The 19,992-nt window shown below is 30.4% G+C and overlaps 1 protein-coding gene across 1 annotated transcript in view; it reads left to right on the top strand.

Moving 5' to 3' along the window:
• LOC134693932 (disco-interacting protein 2 homolog C-like) overlaps positions 1–17,718 on the top strand; it is an 86,986-nt gene extending 69,268 nt beyond the window's left edge. Inside the window, exons 34-42 of the mRNA XM_063554883.1 lie at positions 660–751; positions 1,091–1,167; positions 2,974–3,144; positions 5,820–5,939; positions 6,393–6,467; positions 8,463–8,637; positions 11,965–12,088; positions 12,713–16,193; positions 16,242–17,718. Coding sequence (XP_063410953.1) covers positions 660–751; positions 1,091–1,167; positions 2,974–3,144; positions 5,820–5,939; positions 6,393–6,467; positions 8,463–8,637; positions 11,965–12,088; positions 12,713–12,965 — 1,087 coding nt within the window. The 3' untranslated portion in view covers positions 12,966–16,193; positions 16,242–17,718. The remainder of the gene's footprint in view (positions 1–659; positions 752–1,090; positions 1,168–2,973; positions 3,145–5,819; positions 5,940–6,392; positions 6,468–8,462; positions 8,638–11,964; positions 12,089–12,712; positions 16,194–16,241) is intronic.
• The last annotated feature ends 2,274 nt before the right edge of the window (positions 17,719–19,992 follow it).

Here is a 19,992-nt window from a genome sequence, read left to right as displayed (position 1 = left end):
TTGGTATGATACCATGCTCACATCAGGTTTTATTCCCTACCAGGCAAAAGTAAAGTCTTAAAAAATTGATATTTGCTGCTTATCTGTTTAGAATGCAACATTTAAGAGAAGAGGTAAGAGCAAAGATTGGTCAGCCCGAAGTCAGGAAAATGTGTCTGGTTGAGTGAACATTAGATATGATATAGTATGACAATAAGCAATATCACAATTTGTAAAAGTAAACCATAATGGGTCAAAGTACAGTCTTCAGCACAGAGTCTTGGCTCACAGCGAACTATGAAGGGCCCCAAAACTGGAAAACCAAGTCTAATCTTTAAAAAAAAATGAGAAACACTTATGAACCACATCAACAAACCATAGCTGAACATCAGGTAGGACATGTGTACACAAATGCAGCGGGGTTTAAATGTTTTAATAGATACCAACCTTCCCCCTTACCTGAAACAATAGTGTAACATCACAACATGCATGTTTATAATCTTGCTTCTTCTTGTGGATTAATTTTGTTTTACAGTGTTTCAATAAATCATATGTCATTTGTAATTTCACATATTTGTAAAAACACCCATGAAAGTTTGATCAGATGAACAGTTTGATAACAAAATCTTGTCTCTAGTGAATGAATAAATTCTCATAACTGTGTTTTTTTTCCGTTACAGTATATATTCAGGTCATCATTCCATTCTGATAGCTCCGTCAGAAGTAGAAACAAATCCAGCCGTGTGGCTCACTGCTGTTAGCAATTATAAAGGTAAACAAGTAAATATAAATGTACAGCAACTTAACAACACAAGTTGAACCAAAAAAAAAGAGAGGGTATCTTTCTTTCATGGATAGATGCTTGTATCATATTAAGCTACATTCAGTATAAAATGTTAATTTTTACAACAGTAATTGACATCTTTGATAAAAAAATATTGTACTTGGTGTGGAAGGCACTAGTTAATTTTAATTTGTTCAACATAATTTTAGATGACTTCATAATTACATGAAAAAATGTAGAGATAATACTTCGATTTCAAAACAAAAAAATATCGAATATAATTTTGAATAAATAAAAAAATAAATATGTATCTCTTTTTTTGTGTAGTTCGTGATACATTTTGTTCGTATGGTGTGATGGAGTTGTGTACGAGAGGACTGGGAACATCAACAGCCACCTTAAAGGTGAGTTTTCATATCTTTATAGAAATATTTCTATTTTGGATAATCCAGAAAAGATGAAGTGTCAAAGAAAAGGGGGAGTAATTGTAAACCATGTTAAAACTACTGCGGAGCCTAGTGATGCAAAAAAAAAAAAATCAAAGGGGAGAAGGGGAGTATGACCCCTTATTATCCCAACTTCTGAATAAACCACTGAGCTATTTAAGATTATATATGACAACTACAGTGATTACTAGGTTATCAACTGTGAGATTTTAAATCTGGTCTAAAATGACGGAAGATACCAAAATGAACTTAAAGAAGAAAAAACAAAAAGATATGTATTGAAGACACCAACATATAAGAATTTAAAGTACCAAAATATAAGTATTGAAGATACCAAAATATAAGTATTGAAGATACCAAAATATATTAAGTATAGAGATACCAAAATATATTAAGTATTGAAGATACCAAAATATATTAAGTATAGAGATACCAAAATATATTAAGTATAGAGATACCAAAATATATTAAGTAAAGAGATACCAAAATATATTAAGTATTGAAGATACCAAAATATAAGTATTGAAGATACCAAAATATAAGTATTGAAGATACCAAAATATAAGTATTGAAGATACCAAAATATATTAAGTATAGAGATACCAAAATATATTAAGTATAGAGATACCAAAATATATTAAGTATTGAAGATACCAAAATATATTAAGTATAGAGATACCAAAATATATTAAGTATTGAAGATACCAAAATATATTAAGTATAGAGATACCAAAATATATTAAGTATAGAGATACCAAAATATATTAAGTAAAGAGATACCAAAATATATTAAGTATTGAAGATACCAAAATATAAGTATTGAAGATACCAAAATATAAGTATTGAAGATACCAAAATATATTAAGTATAGAGATACCAAAATATATTAAGTATAGAGATACCAAAATATATTAAGTATTGAAGATACCAAAATATATTAAGTATAGAGATACCAAAATATATTAAGTAAAGAGATACCAAAATATATTAAGTATTGAAGATACCAAAATATAAGTATTGAAGATACCAAAATATAAGTATTGAAGATACCAAAATATAAGTATTGAAGATACCAAAATATAAGTATTGAAGATACCAAAATATAAGTATTGAAGATACCAAAATATATTAAGTATTGAAGATACCAAAATATAAGTATTGAAGATACCAAAATATATTAAGTATTGAAGATACCAAAATATATTAAGTATTGAAGATACCAAAATATAAGTATTGAAGATACCAAAATATAAGTATTGAAGATACCAAAATATAAGTATTGAAGATACCAAAATATAAGTATTGAAGATACCAAAATATATTTAGTATTGAAGATACCAAAATATATTAAGTATTGAATACCAAAATATATTAAGTATAGAGATACCAAAATATATTAAGTATAGAGATACCAAAATATATTAAGTATTAAAGATACCAAAATATAAGTATTGAAGATACCAAAATATAAGTATTGAAGATACCAAAATATATTAAGTATTGAAGATACCAAAATATATTAAGTATTGAATACCAAAATATATTAAGTATAGAGATACCAAAATATATTAAGTATAGAGATACCAAAATATATTAAGTATTGAAGATACCAAAATATATTAAGTATAGAGATACCAAAATATATCAAGTATTGAAGATACCAAAATATGAATATTGAAGATACCAAAACACACAGGAGTATATTAAATATTATTGTATCAAGGAAATCTGCAATTTTAACTCTTTATCTTTTTTAACTTTCAGGCTCGTGGTGTCAATTTATCATGTGTCCGTACCTGTTGTGTAATATCAGAGGAGCGTCCAAGGATACAGCTGACCACATCTTTCACTAAATTATTTGCCAATCTCGGTCTTTCTCTGAGAGCTGTCAGTACAAGTTTTGGTTGTAGGGTCAACTTAGGCATGTGCTTACAAGTAAGTATACAGGATTTTCTTGCTGTATTGAAGACCCATTGGTGGACTTTGGCTTTTTTCTGCTCTTCAGGTTGTTGTCTCTTTGACACCTTCCTCATTTCCATTCTCAGTTTTATATAATTAATTCAGAAATTAATGCATGCATTTTTTTAGCTCACCTGTCCCTAAGGGACAAGTGAGCTTATGCCATCCCTTGGCGTCCATCGTCGTCCGTCGTCTGTCGTCGTCCGTCGTCGTCTGTCATCATAAACTATTTCAAGAATCTTCTCCTCTGAAACTACTGGGCCAAATACTTTCAAACTTTAACTGAATGTTCCTTAGGGTAACTTATTTATAAATTGTATCCGAAGTTTTGATCTATCAACAAACATGGTCGCCATTGCTAAAAATAGAACATAGGGGTCAAATGCAGTTTTTGGCTTATAACTCAAAAACCAAAGCATTTAGAGCAAATCTGACCTGGTGTAATATTGTTTATCAGGTCAAGATCTATCTGCCCTGAAATTTTCAGATGAATCAGACAACCCATTGTTGGGTTGCTGCCCCTGAATTGGTAATTTTAAGGAAATTTTGCTGTTTTTGGTTATTATCTTGAATATTATTATAGATAGAGATAAACTGTAAACAGGAATAATGTTCAGCAAAGTAAGATTTACAAATAACTCAACATGACGGAAATGGTCAGTTGACCCCTTTAGGAGTTATTGCCCTTTATTGTCAATTTTTAACCATTTTTCGTAAATCTTAGAAATCTTTTACAAAAATCTTCTCCTCTGAAACTAATGGGCAAAATACTTCTAAACTTTAACTGAATGTTCCTTAGGGTATATAGTTTGTAAATTGTATCCGAAGTTATGATCTATCAACAAACATGGTCGCCATTGCTAAAAATAGAACATAGGGGTCAAATGCAGTTTTTGGCTTATAACTCAAAAACCAAAGCATTTAGAGCAAATCTGACCTGGGGTTATATTGTTTATCAGGTCAAGATCTATCTGCCCTGAAATTTTCAGATGAATCAGACAACCTGTTTGGTTGCTGCCCCTGAATTGATAATTTTAAGGAAATTTTGCTGTTTTTGTTTATTATCTTGAATATTATTATAGATAGAGATAAACTGTAAACAGCAATAATGTTCAGCAAAGTAAGATCTTCAATTAAGTCAATTTGACCAAAATTGTCAATTGACCCCTTAAGGAGTTATTGCCCTTTAAAGACTTTTTTCACAATTTGTTCATCATGTTGACTTACTTTAAAAAATCTTCTCCTTTGAAACTGCTGTATCAATTTCAGTCAAACTTAGGCTAAATGAGTTTCAGAGTATCTAGTATAAATTTTATATTTTATTTCCTTGTATGTCAAGAAACATAGCTACTATGGCTAAAATAGAACATAGGAGAAAATGATAATTTTTTTTGGCTTTTGAAGAAAATAGGACGATCCAAGAAACATTTAAATAAATTGAAAAGCCAAAATAATCATTGATGAGAGATTTAACCAAAAGAATTAAGGTTAGCGATTCAGGCTCTTGAGAGCCTCTTGTTCGTAAATCTTAGTGATCACTTACAAAAATCTTCTCCTCTGAAATTAATGGGCCAAATACTTCCAAACTTTAACTGAATGTTTCTTAGGGTATCTAGTTTATAAATTGTATCCGAAGTTTTGATCTATCAACAAACATGGTCGCCATTCAAGCATTGCTAAAAATAGAACATAGGGGTCAAATGCAGTTTTTGGCTTATAACTCAAAAACCAAAGCATTTAGAGCATATATGACTGGGGGGTAATATTGTTTATCAGGTCAAGATCTATCTGCCCTGAAATTTTCAGATGAATTAGACATTCTTTTGTTGGGTTGCTGCCCCTGAATTGATAATTTTAAGGAAATTTTGCTGTTTTTGGTTATTATCTCTAATATTATTATATTTAAAAATGTTAAGCAAAGTAAGATCTACAAATAAGTCAAATTGACCAAAATTGTCAATTGACCCCTTAAGGAGTTATTGCCCTTTAAAGACTTTTTTCACAATTTGTTCATCATGTTGTATCAATTACAGCCAAACTTAGGCTAAATGAGTTTCAGAGTATCTAGTATAAATTTTATATTTTATTTCCTTGTATGTAAAGAAACATAGCTCCTATGGCTAAAATATAAAATAGGAGAAAAGGATTTTTTTTTTGCTTTTGATCCAAAGAACATTTAAATAAATTGAAAAGCCAAAATAATCATTGATGAGAGATTTAACCAAAAGAATTAAGGTGAGCGATTCAGGCTCTTGAGAGCCTCTTGTTTATTATTGCAAATCACTGATAACTCATGATGTTCAATTACTGAAATTTTGGAAGGAAATTTACAACTGAAATTATTACTGTTTTTTTTTTCTTCACTTTAATAAAACTATCCACAAAAATTGAAAGCTATTGGATGTACTTGAATATGTGAGAATCTATATGCCAAGAATTGACATAAAACAGAAAACTAATCCATCGAATGTTAAATTTATATTTTGATGAATATTTACCACTGGAATTTTACCAATTAACAATTATTCAATCAACGAGGTACAGGCATGACAAATATTCAAGCACTTCATAATTAAAAACCTCCATGTTTAAGAACCTTAAGTCAATTAATTAAAAATTTTCTTATACTGTATATTTTTTTATTGTTTTAGGGAGCATCCTGTCCTAATTGTACCACAGTATATGTAGATATGAGAGCCCTCAGAAATGATAGAGTAACTCTGGTAGAGAAAGGAAGTCCTCATAGTCTTTGTGTAATGGAGTCGGGCAAGGTTTGTATTATAGAAAGATCAGTTAATTTATTTTAGGATATTGAAAGAGTTGAACGAATATTCATTTTCTTCTGTTGAAATGTCAGTTCATTCATCTTTACATCTATATGAGGGTTTGAATGGGGGGGGGGGGGGGGGGGTGTCTGTTATTCTGTAAACATTTAATTTTCACCCCTTTTTTCTCTAATCTTTTCAAAAAATTAACCCCTTTTTTCTCTAATCTTCATTTTTTTTGCCCATTATTCTCTAATCTTCATTTTTAAGGGCATTATTCTTCAATCATTTAACCCCATCCAAACCCTCATATATATTTACTTCCAATATTCATGTTCAACCTGTTTAAGGCAAGATTATTTTTTTTTCAGTTCACACTAGGTAAAATTATTCATTTCTAAAATTATTATTTCAACTGCAAAAAGATATTTTCCACCTAAATGTAAATATCTGTTTCAGCTTCTGCCTGGAGTAAAAGTTGTGATAGCTAACCCAGACACAAAAGGACAGTGTGCAGATTCACATTTAGGAGAGGTAAGATTCTATTATATTATACCCCATGAACAAACACCTTAAATTCCTTATTTATACTTGTTTACAGCTTTTACATTAATGCCAGCAAGACAAATCTTTGTTAAGCTTGCTTGCTTTGCTTGTATCAATGTTTGCTCAAGCATGGCAATTAAGATAGGCGAGGCTTCAGCTTGTATACATCATACTTAAATTTTATTGGACGTTATGTTTGAGGTTAAGGACACTAAATTTTAGGTATTTCATTTAACCATTATATTTCAGCTTCTAGTACTGTGATTTTTTTATGTTATAAAGGCAACCTGTAGCTTTGCTATATAAAATGATAGAATCTGAAGCGAGATGATGTATAAAATATTCTTGCTTTGTACGTTTTCAAGACAAAATATTCATCTCAAACACACTCTAATATAAGAAGGTGCACTCGATTTTCCAATAAAAGGGATAATTAAGTAGGGGGGAAATGACTAAATTCATCCCTTTTATTTATTATGTCAATTGTAATTGAATATTGCGCACTTTGGATTAATTTTTGCTTGTAAACCTTCAAACTGATTATTCTTTGTTTATAGAGAAGGCGATAAATGCTTTCTGTAATGCTTTTTACTATGGTAACAAATTTTTTAAAAGTTAATAGAAAAATAAATAAAATAACAATTTTCTTCTCAAATACGAAGTGTTTTGTTGTAAAAAAAACAAAAATTTGCATAAGTTTTCAATTTATCTTTTACAAAGTTAAGCAGATCAATTAGATATCAAGTCGACGACATGGTTATCTATCAAGCTGGATGAAGAAAATGCATAACCTCCAATTTTTTTTTTAAATTACCACAGACGGTGAACATATCAATCTATAAGTTCAGTTATTTCCGTGTCTGCCCTTCCATTACGTGACTCAAGAAAAAAAAAATTGGTAACAATTGTATCATAAAGAGAAATCGAGTGCACCTTCTTATGTAAGGGTGTGTTTGAGATGAATATTTTGTCTTGAAAATGAACAAAGCAAGAACATTTGACACATCATCTCGCTTCAGATTCTATCATTTTTATGTAGCAAAGCTACAGGTTGACTTTATAACATAAAAAAATCACAGTACTAAAAGATGAAATATGTGGGTCAAATGAAATACCTATGTAATGAATCACAAAATCAGAGTAGGTGTGTTCGAATAGCTATTTTGTTTTACTAATCGTACTTGACAATAGTCTTTAAAGTTGGATGATGAAAATGCATATCTTCGAAAAAACAACACAATTTTTGGCTTCCATTTCTACGCGATTGCGCTTTATATTTGACATCCTGTGATGTTATAAAATTTAGTGTCCACAAACTCAAACATAACGCCCAGTAAAATTAAGTATGATGTATAGAAGCTGAAGCCCCGCCTATCTTAATTGTCATGCTTAATCAAACATTGATACAAACAAAGCAAGCAAGCCAAACAAAGATTTGTCTTGCTAGCATTAATGTAAAAGCTGTAATTCCATCAGGTATTGGAACAATATTCAAAGAAGATATTTTTGTTTAAATTTTTGCCGTAAGTAACAGGGCCTTTTAGTGATACTGTGTACGGTTTGTCCTTCCTTCCTCCTGTCCATCTCTTCAGCCCTTTGTCATTGCAAAACTTGAGGGGGCTGGGGGTGGATTGTGTGACCGTGTCCTCAGGCACATTCTTTATTTTTAACTTGAATGAGATCATGCAGGAAGAAAAGTGAGGAACAATTTGTGTTCAACATGTTCAAATATCACAATATTATTTGTGTTTCCTACATTTGGACATGTTTCATTTTAAATGTCAATATAACTTATCTTCTAATGATAAAACATATAGCAAACTTGAATCATTTTTTTAAAATGTCAATATAACTTATCTTCTAATGATAAAACATATAGCAAACGTGAATCATTTAAACGACTGAATATTATTTACAGAATACAGGCGTCATTTTATTTAAACTCTGAAAAAATGAGTTAAAAACTGAAACAATTTATTTTAGATCTGGGTACACAGCCCCCATAATGCAGCAGGATATTCCAGTATCTATGGGGATGATTCCCTACACGGAGACCATTTTGATTCCCGTCTCGCTACAGGAGATATCCATACTTCCTATGCTAGGACGGGATATTTGGGATTTGTCCGCAGAACAGATCTGACACAAAGTGATGGAGGTAAATACACTGATACACTAGATTCTAATTATTCCATATTAGTGTTATCTGTACAATAAATGTGACTACATTAATTGATATGATTTTAAGGAGAATGGATTGCTGTAAAATAATTCCATATTGCTTAAGAGTTTGGATTTTTATATGACCGCAAATTTTGAAAAAAATTTTCGTCGTATATTGCTATCACGTTGGCGTCGTCGTCTGCGTCGTCGTTGTCGTCGTCGTCGTTGTCCAAATACTTTAAGTTTTCGCACTCTAACTTTAGTAAAAGTGAATAGAAATCTATGAAATTTTAATACAAGGTTTATGACCATAAAAGGAAGGTTGGTATTGATTTTGGGAGTTTTGGTCCCAACATTTTAGGAATAAAGGGCTAAAAAGGGCTCAAATAAGCATTTTCTTTGTTTTCACACTATTACTTTAGTTTAAGTGAATAGAAATCTATGAAATTTTGACACAAGGTTAATGACCACAAAAGAAAGGTTGGGATTGATTTTGGGAGTTTTGGTTTCAACAGTTTAGGAATTTGGGGCAAAAAAAGGGCCCAAATAAGCATTATTCTGGGTTTCCGCACAATAACTTTAGTTTAAGTGAATAGAAATCAATGAAATTTAAACACAAGGTTAATGACCATAAAAGGAAAGTTGGTATTGATTTTGGGAGTTTTGGTCCCAACAGTTTAGGAAAAAGGGGCCCAAAGGGTCCAAAATTAAACTTTGTTTGATTTCATCAAAATTGAATAATTGGGGTTCTTTGATATACCGAATCTAACTGTGTATGTAGATTCTTAACTTTTGGTCCCGTTTTCAAATTGGTCTACATTAAGGTCCAAAGGGTCCAAAATTAAACTTAGTTTGATTTTAACAAAAATTGAATCCTTGGGGTTCTTTGATATGCTGAATCTAAAAATGAACTTAGATTTTTTATTATTGGCCCAGTTTTCAAGTTGGCCCAAATCGGGGTCCAAAATTAAACTTTTTTGATTTCATCAAAAATTGAATAAACGGGGTTCTTTGATATGCCAAATCTAACTGTGTATGTAGATTCTTCATTTTTGGTCCCGTTTTCAAATTGGCCTACATTAAGGTCCAAAGAGTCCAAAATTAAACTAAGTTTGATTTTAACAAAAATTAAATTCTTGGGCCTCTTTGATATGCTGAATCTAAACATGTACTTAGATTTTTGATTATGGGCCCATTTTTCAAGTTGGTCCAAATCAGGATCTAAAATTATTATATTAAGTATTGTGGAATAGCAAGTCTTTTCAATTGCACAGTGTTGTGCAATGGCAAGAAATATCTAATTTCACAATATTGTGAAATAGCAAATTTTTTTTTAATAAAGAGTTATCTTTCTTTTCCAAAATAGTAAGCAAGAAATATCTTATTGCAAGATTTTTTTTTAATTGGAGTTATCTTTCTTTGTCCAGAATCAACTTAAATCTTTGTTATATACAATATACAATGTATATTCACTTTTTACTACCAACTGATAAATTTAAATAATCTTTACCATTCAGTGATAACAAGCAGTTTTTTGACATTTTATTTACAGTTTATTTTATGATGTATTTAAATGAGTAGTTATTGTTGCAAACTCCATTAGAATATTTTAATTGAGATTAGTTTTGGAATAAGGGAAAGGGGGATGTGATTAAAAAATTGGGTTCAATTTTTCTCATTTGAAATTTCATAAATAAAAAGAAAATTTCTTCAAACATTATTTTGAGAGGATTAATATTGAACAGCATAGTGAATTGCTCTAAGAGAAAAAAAAAAATTTAAGTTCATTAGAACACATTCATTCTGTGTCAGAAACCTATGCTGTGTCAACTATTTAATCACAATCCAAATTTAGAGCTGAATCCAGCTTGAATGTTGTGTCCATACTTGCCCCAACCGTTCAGGGTTCAACCTCTGCGGTCGTATAAAGCTACGCCCTGCGAAGCATCTGGTTGTATTAGGGAGAGGGGAAGGAACACAAACTACTGAAGAACTGCATAATGGATCTAGTCAAAAATGTGGAGTTTTTTTGGCATTTTTTAATTGGTTTTTTGTCGAGCCTGCAACTTTTGTTGCAGAAAGCTCGACATAGGGATAGTGATCTGGCGGCGGCTACGGCAGCGGTGTTAGCTCACTTCTTAAAAGCTTTATATTTTAGAAGGTGCAAGACCTGGATGCTTCATACTTTGTATATAGATGCCTCATGTTACCAAGTTTCCGTCAGTCACATGTCCAATGTCCTTGACCTCATTTTCATGGTTCAGTGACCACTTGAAAAAAAAGTTAAGATTTTTTGTAATGTTGAATTCTCTCTTATTATAAGTAATAGGATAACTCTATTTGATATATGCGTACCTTGCAAGGTCCTCATGTCTGTCAGACAGTTTTCACTTGACCTCGACCTCATTTCATGGCTCAGTGAACAAGGTTAAGTTTTGGTGGTCAAGTCCATATCTAAGATACTATAAGCAATAGGGCTAGTATATTCGGTGTATGGAAGGACTGGATGGTGTATATGTCCAACTGGCAGCTGTCATTTGACCTTGACCTCATTTTCATGGTTCAGTGGTTATAGTTAAGTTTTTGTGTTTTGGTCTGTTTTTCTCATACTTTAAGCAATAGGTCTACTATATTTGTTGTATAGAATTATTGTAAGGTGAACATGTCTAGCGGACAGATGTTATCTGACCTTGACCTCATTTTCATGGTTCAGTGGTCAAAGTAATTTTTTTCAGTTTTGGTCTTTTTATCAAATACCATATGCCATAGGTCAACTATATTAAGTGTATAGAAATGTTTTATGATCTATATATTAGTCGCTCAGGTTTTATTTGACCTTGACCTCATTTTCACAGTTCATTGCTCAGTGTCAAGTTTTTGTGTTTTGGTCTATTTTTATTAAACTATGAGTATTAGGTGAACTATATTTGTTTTATGGAAGCATTGTTAGCTGTACATGTCAGTCTGGCATGGTTCATCTGACCTTGACCCCATTTTCATGGTTCATTGGTCTTTGTTTAGTTATCTTGGTTAATGTAACATTTATGTGACAGTTGTAATAAAGCTTTATACTTAAGACTATCAATATAATATCAATTATTATTAAAGAAGGCGAGACATTTCAGTGTGTGCACTCTTGTTTTAATTAAGTGGAGACGAGGTCACTTGGCGAGCCAATTACTAAATCATGACTTGAAGTTTTAAGAAAAACTTTTTTTTCTACAGAAAAACAGGTCACCATGTCAGCATTTTGTAGATTTAAGAAAAAAAGGATAGGAAAAAAAACCATCCATGTTATTAAATATAAACAATTACTTTTCAGGTCGCCATGATGCTATTTTTGTTGTTGGATCTTTAGATGAGACTGTGATGTTAAGAGGAATGAGATATCATCCCATAGATATAGAAACTAGTGTTCTACGTTCTCATAGGAAGATATGTGAATGGTAAGATCATAAAAAATATATAATGTAAATTCAGAAATTGTTGCTTCCATTTACTATTGCAATTTTGACTAAAATGCAATTTAGATTTTTGCGATATTCAGAAAAATCCTGTTTAATTCATATAAAAAATTTCTAAATGCAAGTTTAAATTATTGACACTAAAAAGGAACCAAACTTTATACAGAAACTGAAGACTAATTAACCCCACCTTAAATTTTGGCATTTCCAAACATAAAATCAAAATATGTGGCTGAAAAAAAAGCAGAGCAGAAAACATCATAAGACAACAAAAAATATACTCCATAATACAATGAAAACAACTACAAAGTATGGTGAATGATATAATATGTAAAAAATAAAAGCTGAGCGACATGAGCCTCAATTCTAACCCAGAAGGGATTTCAGGTGTTCCACAAGGTATACAAATCTGCTGAACTTGTTTCTCATGGTAAATAAATATTTGTGAAAAATAGTAAAAAGGTTCATTTAAACATTTTAGAAGGCAAAATATCAAAGGAAAGGTGTGTGGATAAAATTTTGATGCCAAAATACCATTTCAAATTTGTATGAGTACTCATAATCAGTATAAAGAATAACTTTGTATTTTATCATATTTTTTTTCAGTGCTGTGTTTACATGGACTAATTTACTAGTAGTTGTAGTTGAACTGGAAGGACATGAAAACGAGGCTCTTGACCTTGTTCCCTTGGTAACCAATGTGACATTAGAAGAACATTATCTAATAGTTGGTGTTGTTGTCGTTGTCGATCCTGGTGTCATCCCCATCAACTCTCGAGGAGAGAAACAACGCATGCATCTACGTGACGGTTTCCTGGCGGACCAGCTGGACCCAATCTATGTCGCCTATAATATGTAAACACACCATCTATGTCACCTATTATATGTAACATTTCGAAGAAATAATCACACATACAAGAAATTCAAGAATTGCCTGTTTGGTTCATTCTTTCCATAATGGTTGATTCATGTCTCAATTGAAGCTTACATGCTATCATTAAAAGTGTGCAGAACATGGAAAGCTATGTCGCCTATAATATGTAGACAACCATGTATGTCGCCTATTTAATGTAACATTAGGAAGAAATAATCATTAACCAGAGTTCTTGAAATCTTTTTCCCCTTGGTGGTCCTTTAGGGAAATATGCTGGTATTAACTATTATTTCTATTGCAAAATACTGAAATTGTGCCGATCCAATGCAAATTTTGGTGGTCAAAACCTTAGGATCACATTTTGAGAACTCTGCATTAGCATACTAGAAAATCAAGAATTTGCCTGTTTGACAATTGATTTGTTTGAATTTATGAGTGTCTCATGTCTAATTGAAGCTTACATGCTATCATTGTAAAAAAAGTGCACAGAACATGGCACTCTTCTAGGAAAAGAGTTCTGAAGTCGGTTTCACAAAAAAAGTTGCAATTTATAAACAATTCAATATACTTAAGATCAATCTTAGTGGTAAGTTTTTATGTGAATCCGACTTCTGGTTATAGTTTCTTTATAGTGTATTTCAAATACACAAAGTCATCGAAAATTCATCCCATTCTTCAATATAGTAGATCTGAAGTTCATATTATTTCTTTTATTACTTTGCAAATATGATGTGAGTTAATTCCCTTTATCGTACTTCCTGTTAGGAAAACAGTGCAATGCAATCCCACCTAAATGTTATCATTCCCTGATCATTGTTATCAAGTATAAGTTAGTATGCATGCTTAGGCAGATTGTAGATAATAGGAACATAATATAGAAATGTTAAACCAGATAGATAAGGATATCTTATAAAGATTTTATTGCCATTCTGATTTAAAACCTTACATTTTGTATTTGGATGAAGAGAGCTGATTATGATACACTGAGGGATATTCCATTTAAATGTGTGTGGAAGGGTAGGAAGGGACTTTTGAAATATCCCTACAAACAAGAGCTATTTTATGCCCCACCTATGATAGTAAAGGGGTAGTATGTTTTCTGGTCTGTGCATGCGTTCATCTGTTTGTCCATTTGTCTATCTGTCCAGCTTCAGGTTAAAGATTTTGGTCAAGGTTGTTTTTAATGAAGTATAAGTCAAATCAACTTGAATCTTAGTTTTACGGTCCACTGAATATAGAAAATGATAGTGCAAGTGGGGTTATCGTTGTACTATGGACACATTCTTTGCTTGAAATAATTTTCCATAATGGTAATATGTATACTGAACACAGACCCTTTACTCAATGATTAAACTTCCCTTCATACCCTCCCACATACTTTTTAATGGAATAGTCCTGATGATTATTGATAAAAGAATTGTAATAATCAGAATACTTGTACATGTAAGTGGCCAGTATGTTAGAGGTGTGTACAGTCTAAAAGGTTCGATTTTGACAAATTTATGTTAAAATAATAATTCAAGGAACAGTATTGTTAAGAATTTGGGCATTTTGTTATATCTTTATTTTCTTGTAACTTTTGAAAAAACTTTTTGACAAGAAATTAGTACTGCAAGCCAGTTCCTAAGAATCAATAATGCTGATTTTGAAAATTATTATTTTGAAAAAGTTTGTGATTTTCTTTTTCATACACCACAGGAAAGAGATGTCACCTTCATTTGTGAGGAAAAGAGAAAGTGTATGTATAAGAAAAGTCTAATATATATATACTAACCTAAACATTTTTTATTTAAGTGTTCTGCTATTCAACAATGGAGCTGTTATTTTATATTAACCCAAAAATAAAACCAAGAATTTTATAATATGTTTACTTAGTCATGTTATCCACACAGAAATAGTGCTTTAGTTTACTTGATATATTTGTTTTTGTTTTATGTATAATTTGTTAAAACTTATGTAAAGTAAGTTAAATCTATTTTATTAATTTCTTTTTTTGCTTTTCTTATTTAACTTATCACAACTTGTTTGGAAAATAATAACATAGAAGAAGGATATAATATTTTACAGTAAAACCGAGGTCCTTAAAAGTCTGGGTATAAGGTCCTTGGTCCATTCATGTTATAAGAGGTCCTCTTTTCATTGGAAGTCCAGTGGAAATCTGTTTTGTTTTGTTTGAATAATAACAGTAAATAAAAGACAGTAGTTTGTTGTAGTTGCTAACAATTGTTTTGATACCAATTTTCATGGGTATAGGTGAACCCCAAAAGTTATGTATTCAGCCAAAAAAAAAGGATTTCCTTTTATGAATAATTTGCCAAAACCATGAAATCAAGTATCAACAAGCACACAGTTTATTCTAAATTAACAGAAATTTGTATCAACAAATAAAAATAAAAATGTGATAGCTAACCTACCTTAAACATGACTTCATTTTTGAGGTGTGCATAATAAAACATAAATATGTAGAATGACTACATTTCTGTTTTTTTACCGTATTAACAGACCTCATTTGTGTGAACAGTTTGTTTTTTGGAAAAATGTCACATAGGGCCATCGAGAAAAGTAATGTCTAGATTAAGGCTTCCTGTTCACATATACTTAACCCATGTTTAATTTTCATAGAATTATCAGGGTAATTCTTAAAATCTATACAAACCAAGTAAATGGTCAACTTTTGCAAATTGTATTCTAGAAATTTGAACCATGACATTTTTTATTTTATTTATTTTATAACAGAAACAGATTGCATTTGATATTTACTGTACAATACTTCATGAATTTTTATGTTAATATTTGAATATATGTATCTTATTTGATAATTACTAAGATAGCTTGAAAAAATTTAAAGTTTGAAATTATTTTGCAGTTTTGATATTGGATCTGATTTTCTTTCGAATTTACATCTCAATTATTGCATAAACTAACCATTTTCTCTCAAAGCTATCTCTAACATATATTTTAATTTTTAGACAAGGTCTTTCTATTAAACCCATTATCTGGGCTTGATTTAAATAGTGTACATTTGAGCTTAACATTTATTTGATATTTAACTGAGCTTTTTTTCGGTTCACTTAGTTCATAAAACACTTAAACGATTCTAGCATTTATACACCCTTGGCCTTTTTAGGTTCACTTTGTTCATATAACACTTCAAAAGTTGTAGTATTTATATATTCTTGGCTTACAAATTTTGTGTGAGCTTGGCTGATGAAGGTAAATCTAGTAAAAGCATTTTTACTAGATTGAGCTTGGCTGATGAAGGTAAATCTAGTAAAAGCATTTTTGACATACCAAATTTATAGTTTTTTTTTAAATAATGCAACCAAAATGTACTAAAAACAGCAGTTACAAAATTGTTTAAATTTTTTTGTTACTGAAAACAAGTTAACATGCCCCCACTATTTAGAAATATTTTGTCCCCAAATTTACATCATAATGTTTGTTTGTTTTTACACACGTATTAATGTATGTAAGTAAATATTTCAGTTAATACTTGTATAAAGTAAACATTAATGTGTAGCAAAGCTATTCTTTTTAAAAGTGCTGTGTAATATTTTTGTACATAGATCATTTCTTATTTGTGTACAATGTATGTGTGGTGAGTGTGCAAAAGTGATTTGTGTATTCAAGTGTGCATATGTGAATATGAGCATGATAAAAATTGATGTGCAATATTTTTTATACATTAGTCTTATTGTTAATAATTTATAGGGACTGTTTCAAGATATTGATTTTAAGAGGTTTTGAACACAAAACTTCTTATGCACATTTTAAATCATGAATTTGAACGTTAAAGTTAATGTTAAATAAAACCATAATAAGAAAAAGAAAATGAAGATTTTCAAAGCACAGGTCCACCTTTTGATGCAATCATTATTTATCTGAAATAAGGCCATAGGAAAATTGTTAAAAATCAAGGATTTACTTTTGTTCTTGATACTTCTAGAATGTCAAAAACTGAAAATAGGAAAAATGAAAGTCTTCTTACATATTTGTATTGATGTATTAACTGGTTAACATCTTGTCAGATTAACAATATTTTCATTTCATAGAAGAACAAAAACCTCAATATTTTGAAACAATCCCTTAGTTTCACTCAAATAAAATGCAATCTTTTCAATCATGGATCAATTTCTGTATAAAATAATGACAAAAGATAATAACTGCAGTATCCAGGTTATCCAATGACTTAGAAATAAAAAAAAAAAAATGGTTTCATTTTGACAAGGATTTGTATAGTAAGTCTTACTATACAAATCCTTGATTTTGAAATTAAAATATTAGTAAGTTAGGATACTGGTTTTATAGATATGCATTTCGTTTAAAAGAAAATCAGTTAGATGACACCACTTTTCAAAGATTTTTGATTATTGAAACCAAGCACCATCATTTTATTGATTTTCTATAAGAATTGAACCCATCCAAGAGGTGTTCACTTATCATCATTTTCAAAAAACTGAAATATTCAAATCATCTACAAAAAATGCAAAAGATAGTTATTTATTTGTGTGATTGAGATTTGATCATATGGTTATCATGTGATCATTTTTCTTGTCATGTGACCTTAAATGTTGATCATGTGATTGTTATGTTCCTGCTTGTGTGTATAAGTAGCTAATACATAAATTATTCTTGTGAAATTTGTACTGTTTTAATATAAGTTTTTGTATGTCTTAAAAATCATGGGACTTATTCTATTCCCAAGCTAAAAATAAATTAAGCTATTAAAACACAGAAATATGTTTTGTTTTATCTCCCAGAAGTTATCTTGTTTTCAACCAGGCTTTTTGTCTTGTCTTGGCAGAGTCAATAAACCAGACATCAGGATGCAAGTTTGTGATTAGGTCAGTTTATGGGGAACTTCTAGTGGTAGAGCAATGATAGTTGAAATGCAATTATATTAGCACATCACATTTTCATGGAGATTACTTGGCCCTGCCCCTCAGTCATTGTCTATTGACTTTGAATCTTATGCTTAGTTTCTATGTATTAGTTTGTGATAGGGTCAATGTTCAGGGAACCATTAGTGGTAGGTAAATGATATTTGTTTATTACAGTTGAATAAGCATTGTTTTATCTCAATGGAGATAATTTAGCACCAGCCTTTCAGTCATGGTCTATTAACTTTTGTTTTGTTGACATGTATTAGTTTGTGATTACATTAGTTTATGGGGTAGTATCTTATGTATGCAGTTGAATTAATATTGGCACATCTCATTCCATGGAGGTTGTTAGGCCATGTGCCTTCAGTCATGGTTCAATGACTTGGAATAATTGCAAGTTTATGTTAAAGTATTGCTATATAATATTATTACCTAGAATATGTGTATTTGACCTGTTATCCAGATAACAAAAAAACAAGACATATCTTTAGTAACAGATTATTATATTTGAAAACTAGCTGCCATTAAAATTTTTCTCCAAAGAAGTTATTCTGGATACATGTAACTATGTCATTCGACCCATAAGATCCCAGGATTTTTCTGTTATTTTTTTCTACAAAGAAGAGCTTCTTCTTGGTAACAAAGATCTGAATAGACATTCAATCTCAAAATGCTTTTAACAACCGACAATTCCATCGCATAAAATGAAGAAATTAAGCGAAAGACAACAGTTTGCAAAACACATTTTAACAATTGAAAACGGAGCAGCATAAAAAATGTATATCTAGCAAATAATGATTTATCCCAGTTGTGACCTACTGAATAAGACTATTTACCGGATTTATTATAACATGAGCAACACAACGGCTGCCACATGTGGAGCAGAATTTGCTTACCCTTCGGGAGCACCCAGTTTTTGGTTGAGTTTGTGTTGCTTATTCTTTAGTTTTTTATGTTGTGTCATGTGTACTATTGTTTGTCTGTTTGGCTTTTTCATTTATAGCCATGGCATTGTCAGTTTATTTTTGATTTATGAGTTTGACTGTCCCTCTGGTATCTTTTGCCTCCCTTTTGTTAATTCCTTTTTGTCTCAGATATATGTTTCCCATTCATACATCAGCTACTTTTGCATATGTACTATTTCTGTACTAAAAATATGTAGTACTGGAAATTTACTTTTAATATTCAGTACTATTTTGTTTCTTTAAAATTATTGAAATATTTAGGTACCTGTATTTTACAGTACTTTATTTGTAATTGACATTTAAGTACTATCGATTTTTGGTTACTACTGTTACATTTTCGGCATTTTTAAAGTATTTCTATTTCAAATTTCTTAAAATTATGATTTTCAAACATGGAATATTGTATTATATCTGTACCAAAATATTAAGTACAAATCAAGTACTGTGAAATACAAGTACTTAAATATTATAATAATTTTAAAGTAAAGAAACAGTACTAAATATTAAAAGTAAATTTCCAGTACTACATATTTTTAGTACAGAAATAGTACCGATGTAAAAGAAGCTGTGTACTACATTACAAATCAATACTTAGTATTTTGTAGATGTATTAGTAAGCTATACACATTAACTACTAACTAATATCAGTCCACTTTCCTTTATAAAGGAAAAGCTTTTATATTTTTTTTATTGGAAGATTTAGCATCAAAATTGTGGTGCACACTGGATAACCCTCATAGATGTTTATTTTTATAGTGTTATTATTTTTATGTTATCTTGAAAAAAAACCCAGAAAAGGATATACTATAGTAGTCATTTCTTATAACTTAATTTTGAATTCCATTTTAAGCCGGAGTTTATCATGAAAAACCTTGGATGAAGTCACGGTCACAGGACAAAATTATGTCTATGGGCTGATAGACAAAAACTTAGGTCAATCCGAAGATAGGTTACATCCAAAATTAAATTACAAAATAAAACAACGCAAACACTCAACTATTTTATTTGCCAAAAACAGCATATTTAAATAACAGAATAATTACAATCAGGATTTTAGAACATAACTATAAAAAAGACATAAACAAAGATAAAACAAATTTTATCATGATAAGAAATGAATTAATTGGTCTTAATGTCAAAGTAAATGCAATAAGTAATTCTTAA

This window comes from Mytilus trossulus, chromosome 13 (genome assembly GCF_036588685.1).
Source record: "Mytilus trossulus isolate FHL-02 chromosome 13, PNRI_Mtr1.1.1.hap1, whole genome shotgun sequence".
NCBI lineage: Eukaryota > Metazoa > Mollusca > Bivalvia > Mytilida > Mytilidae > Mytilus > Mytilus trossulus.
This window is presented reverse-complemented; position numbering and strand designations above follow the sequence as displayed.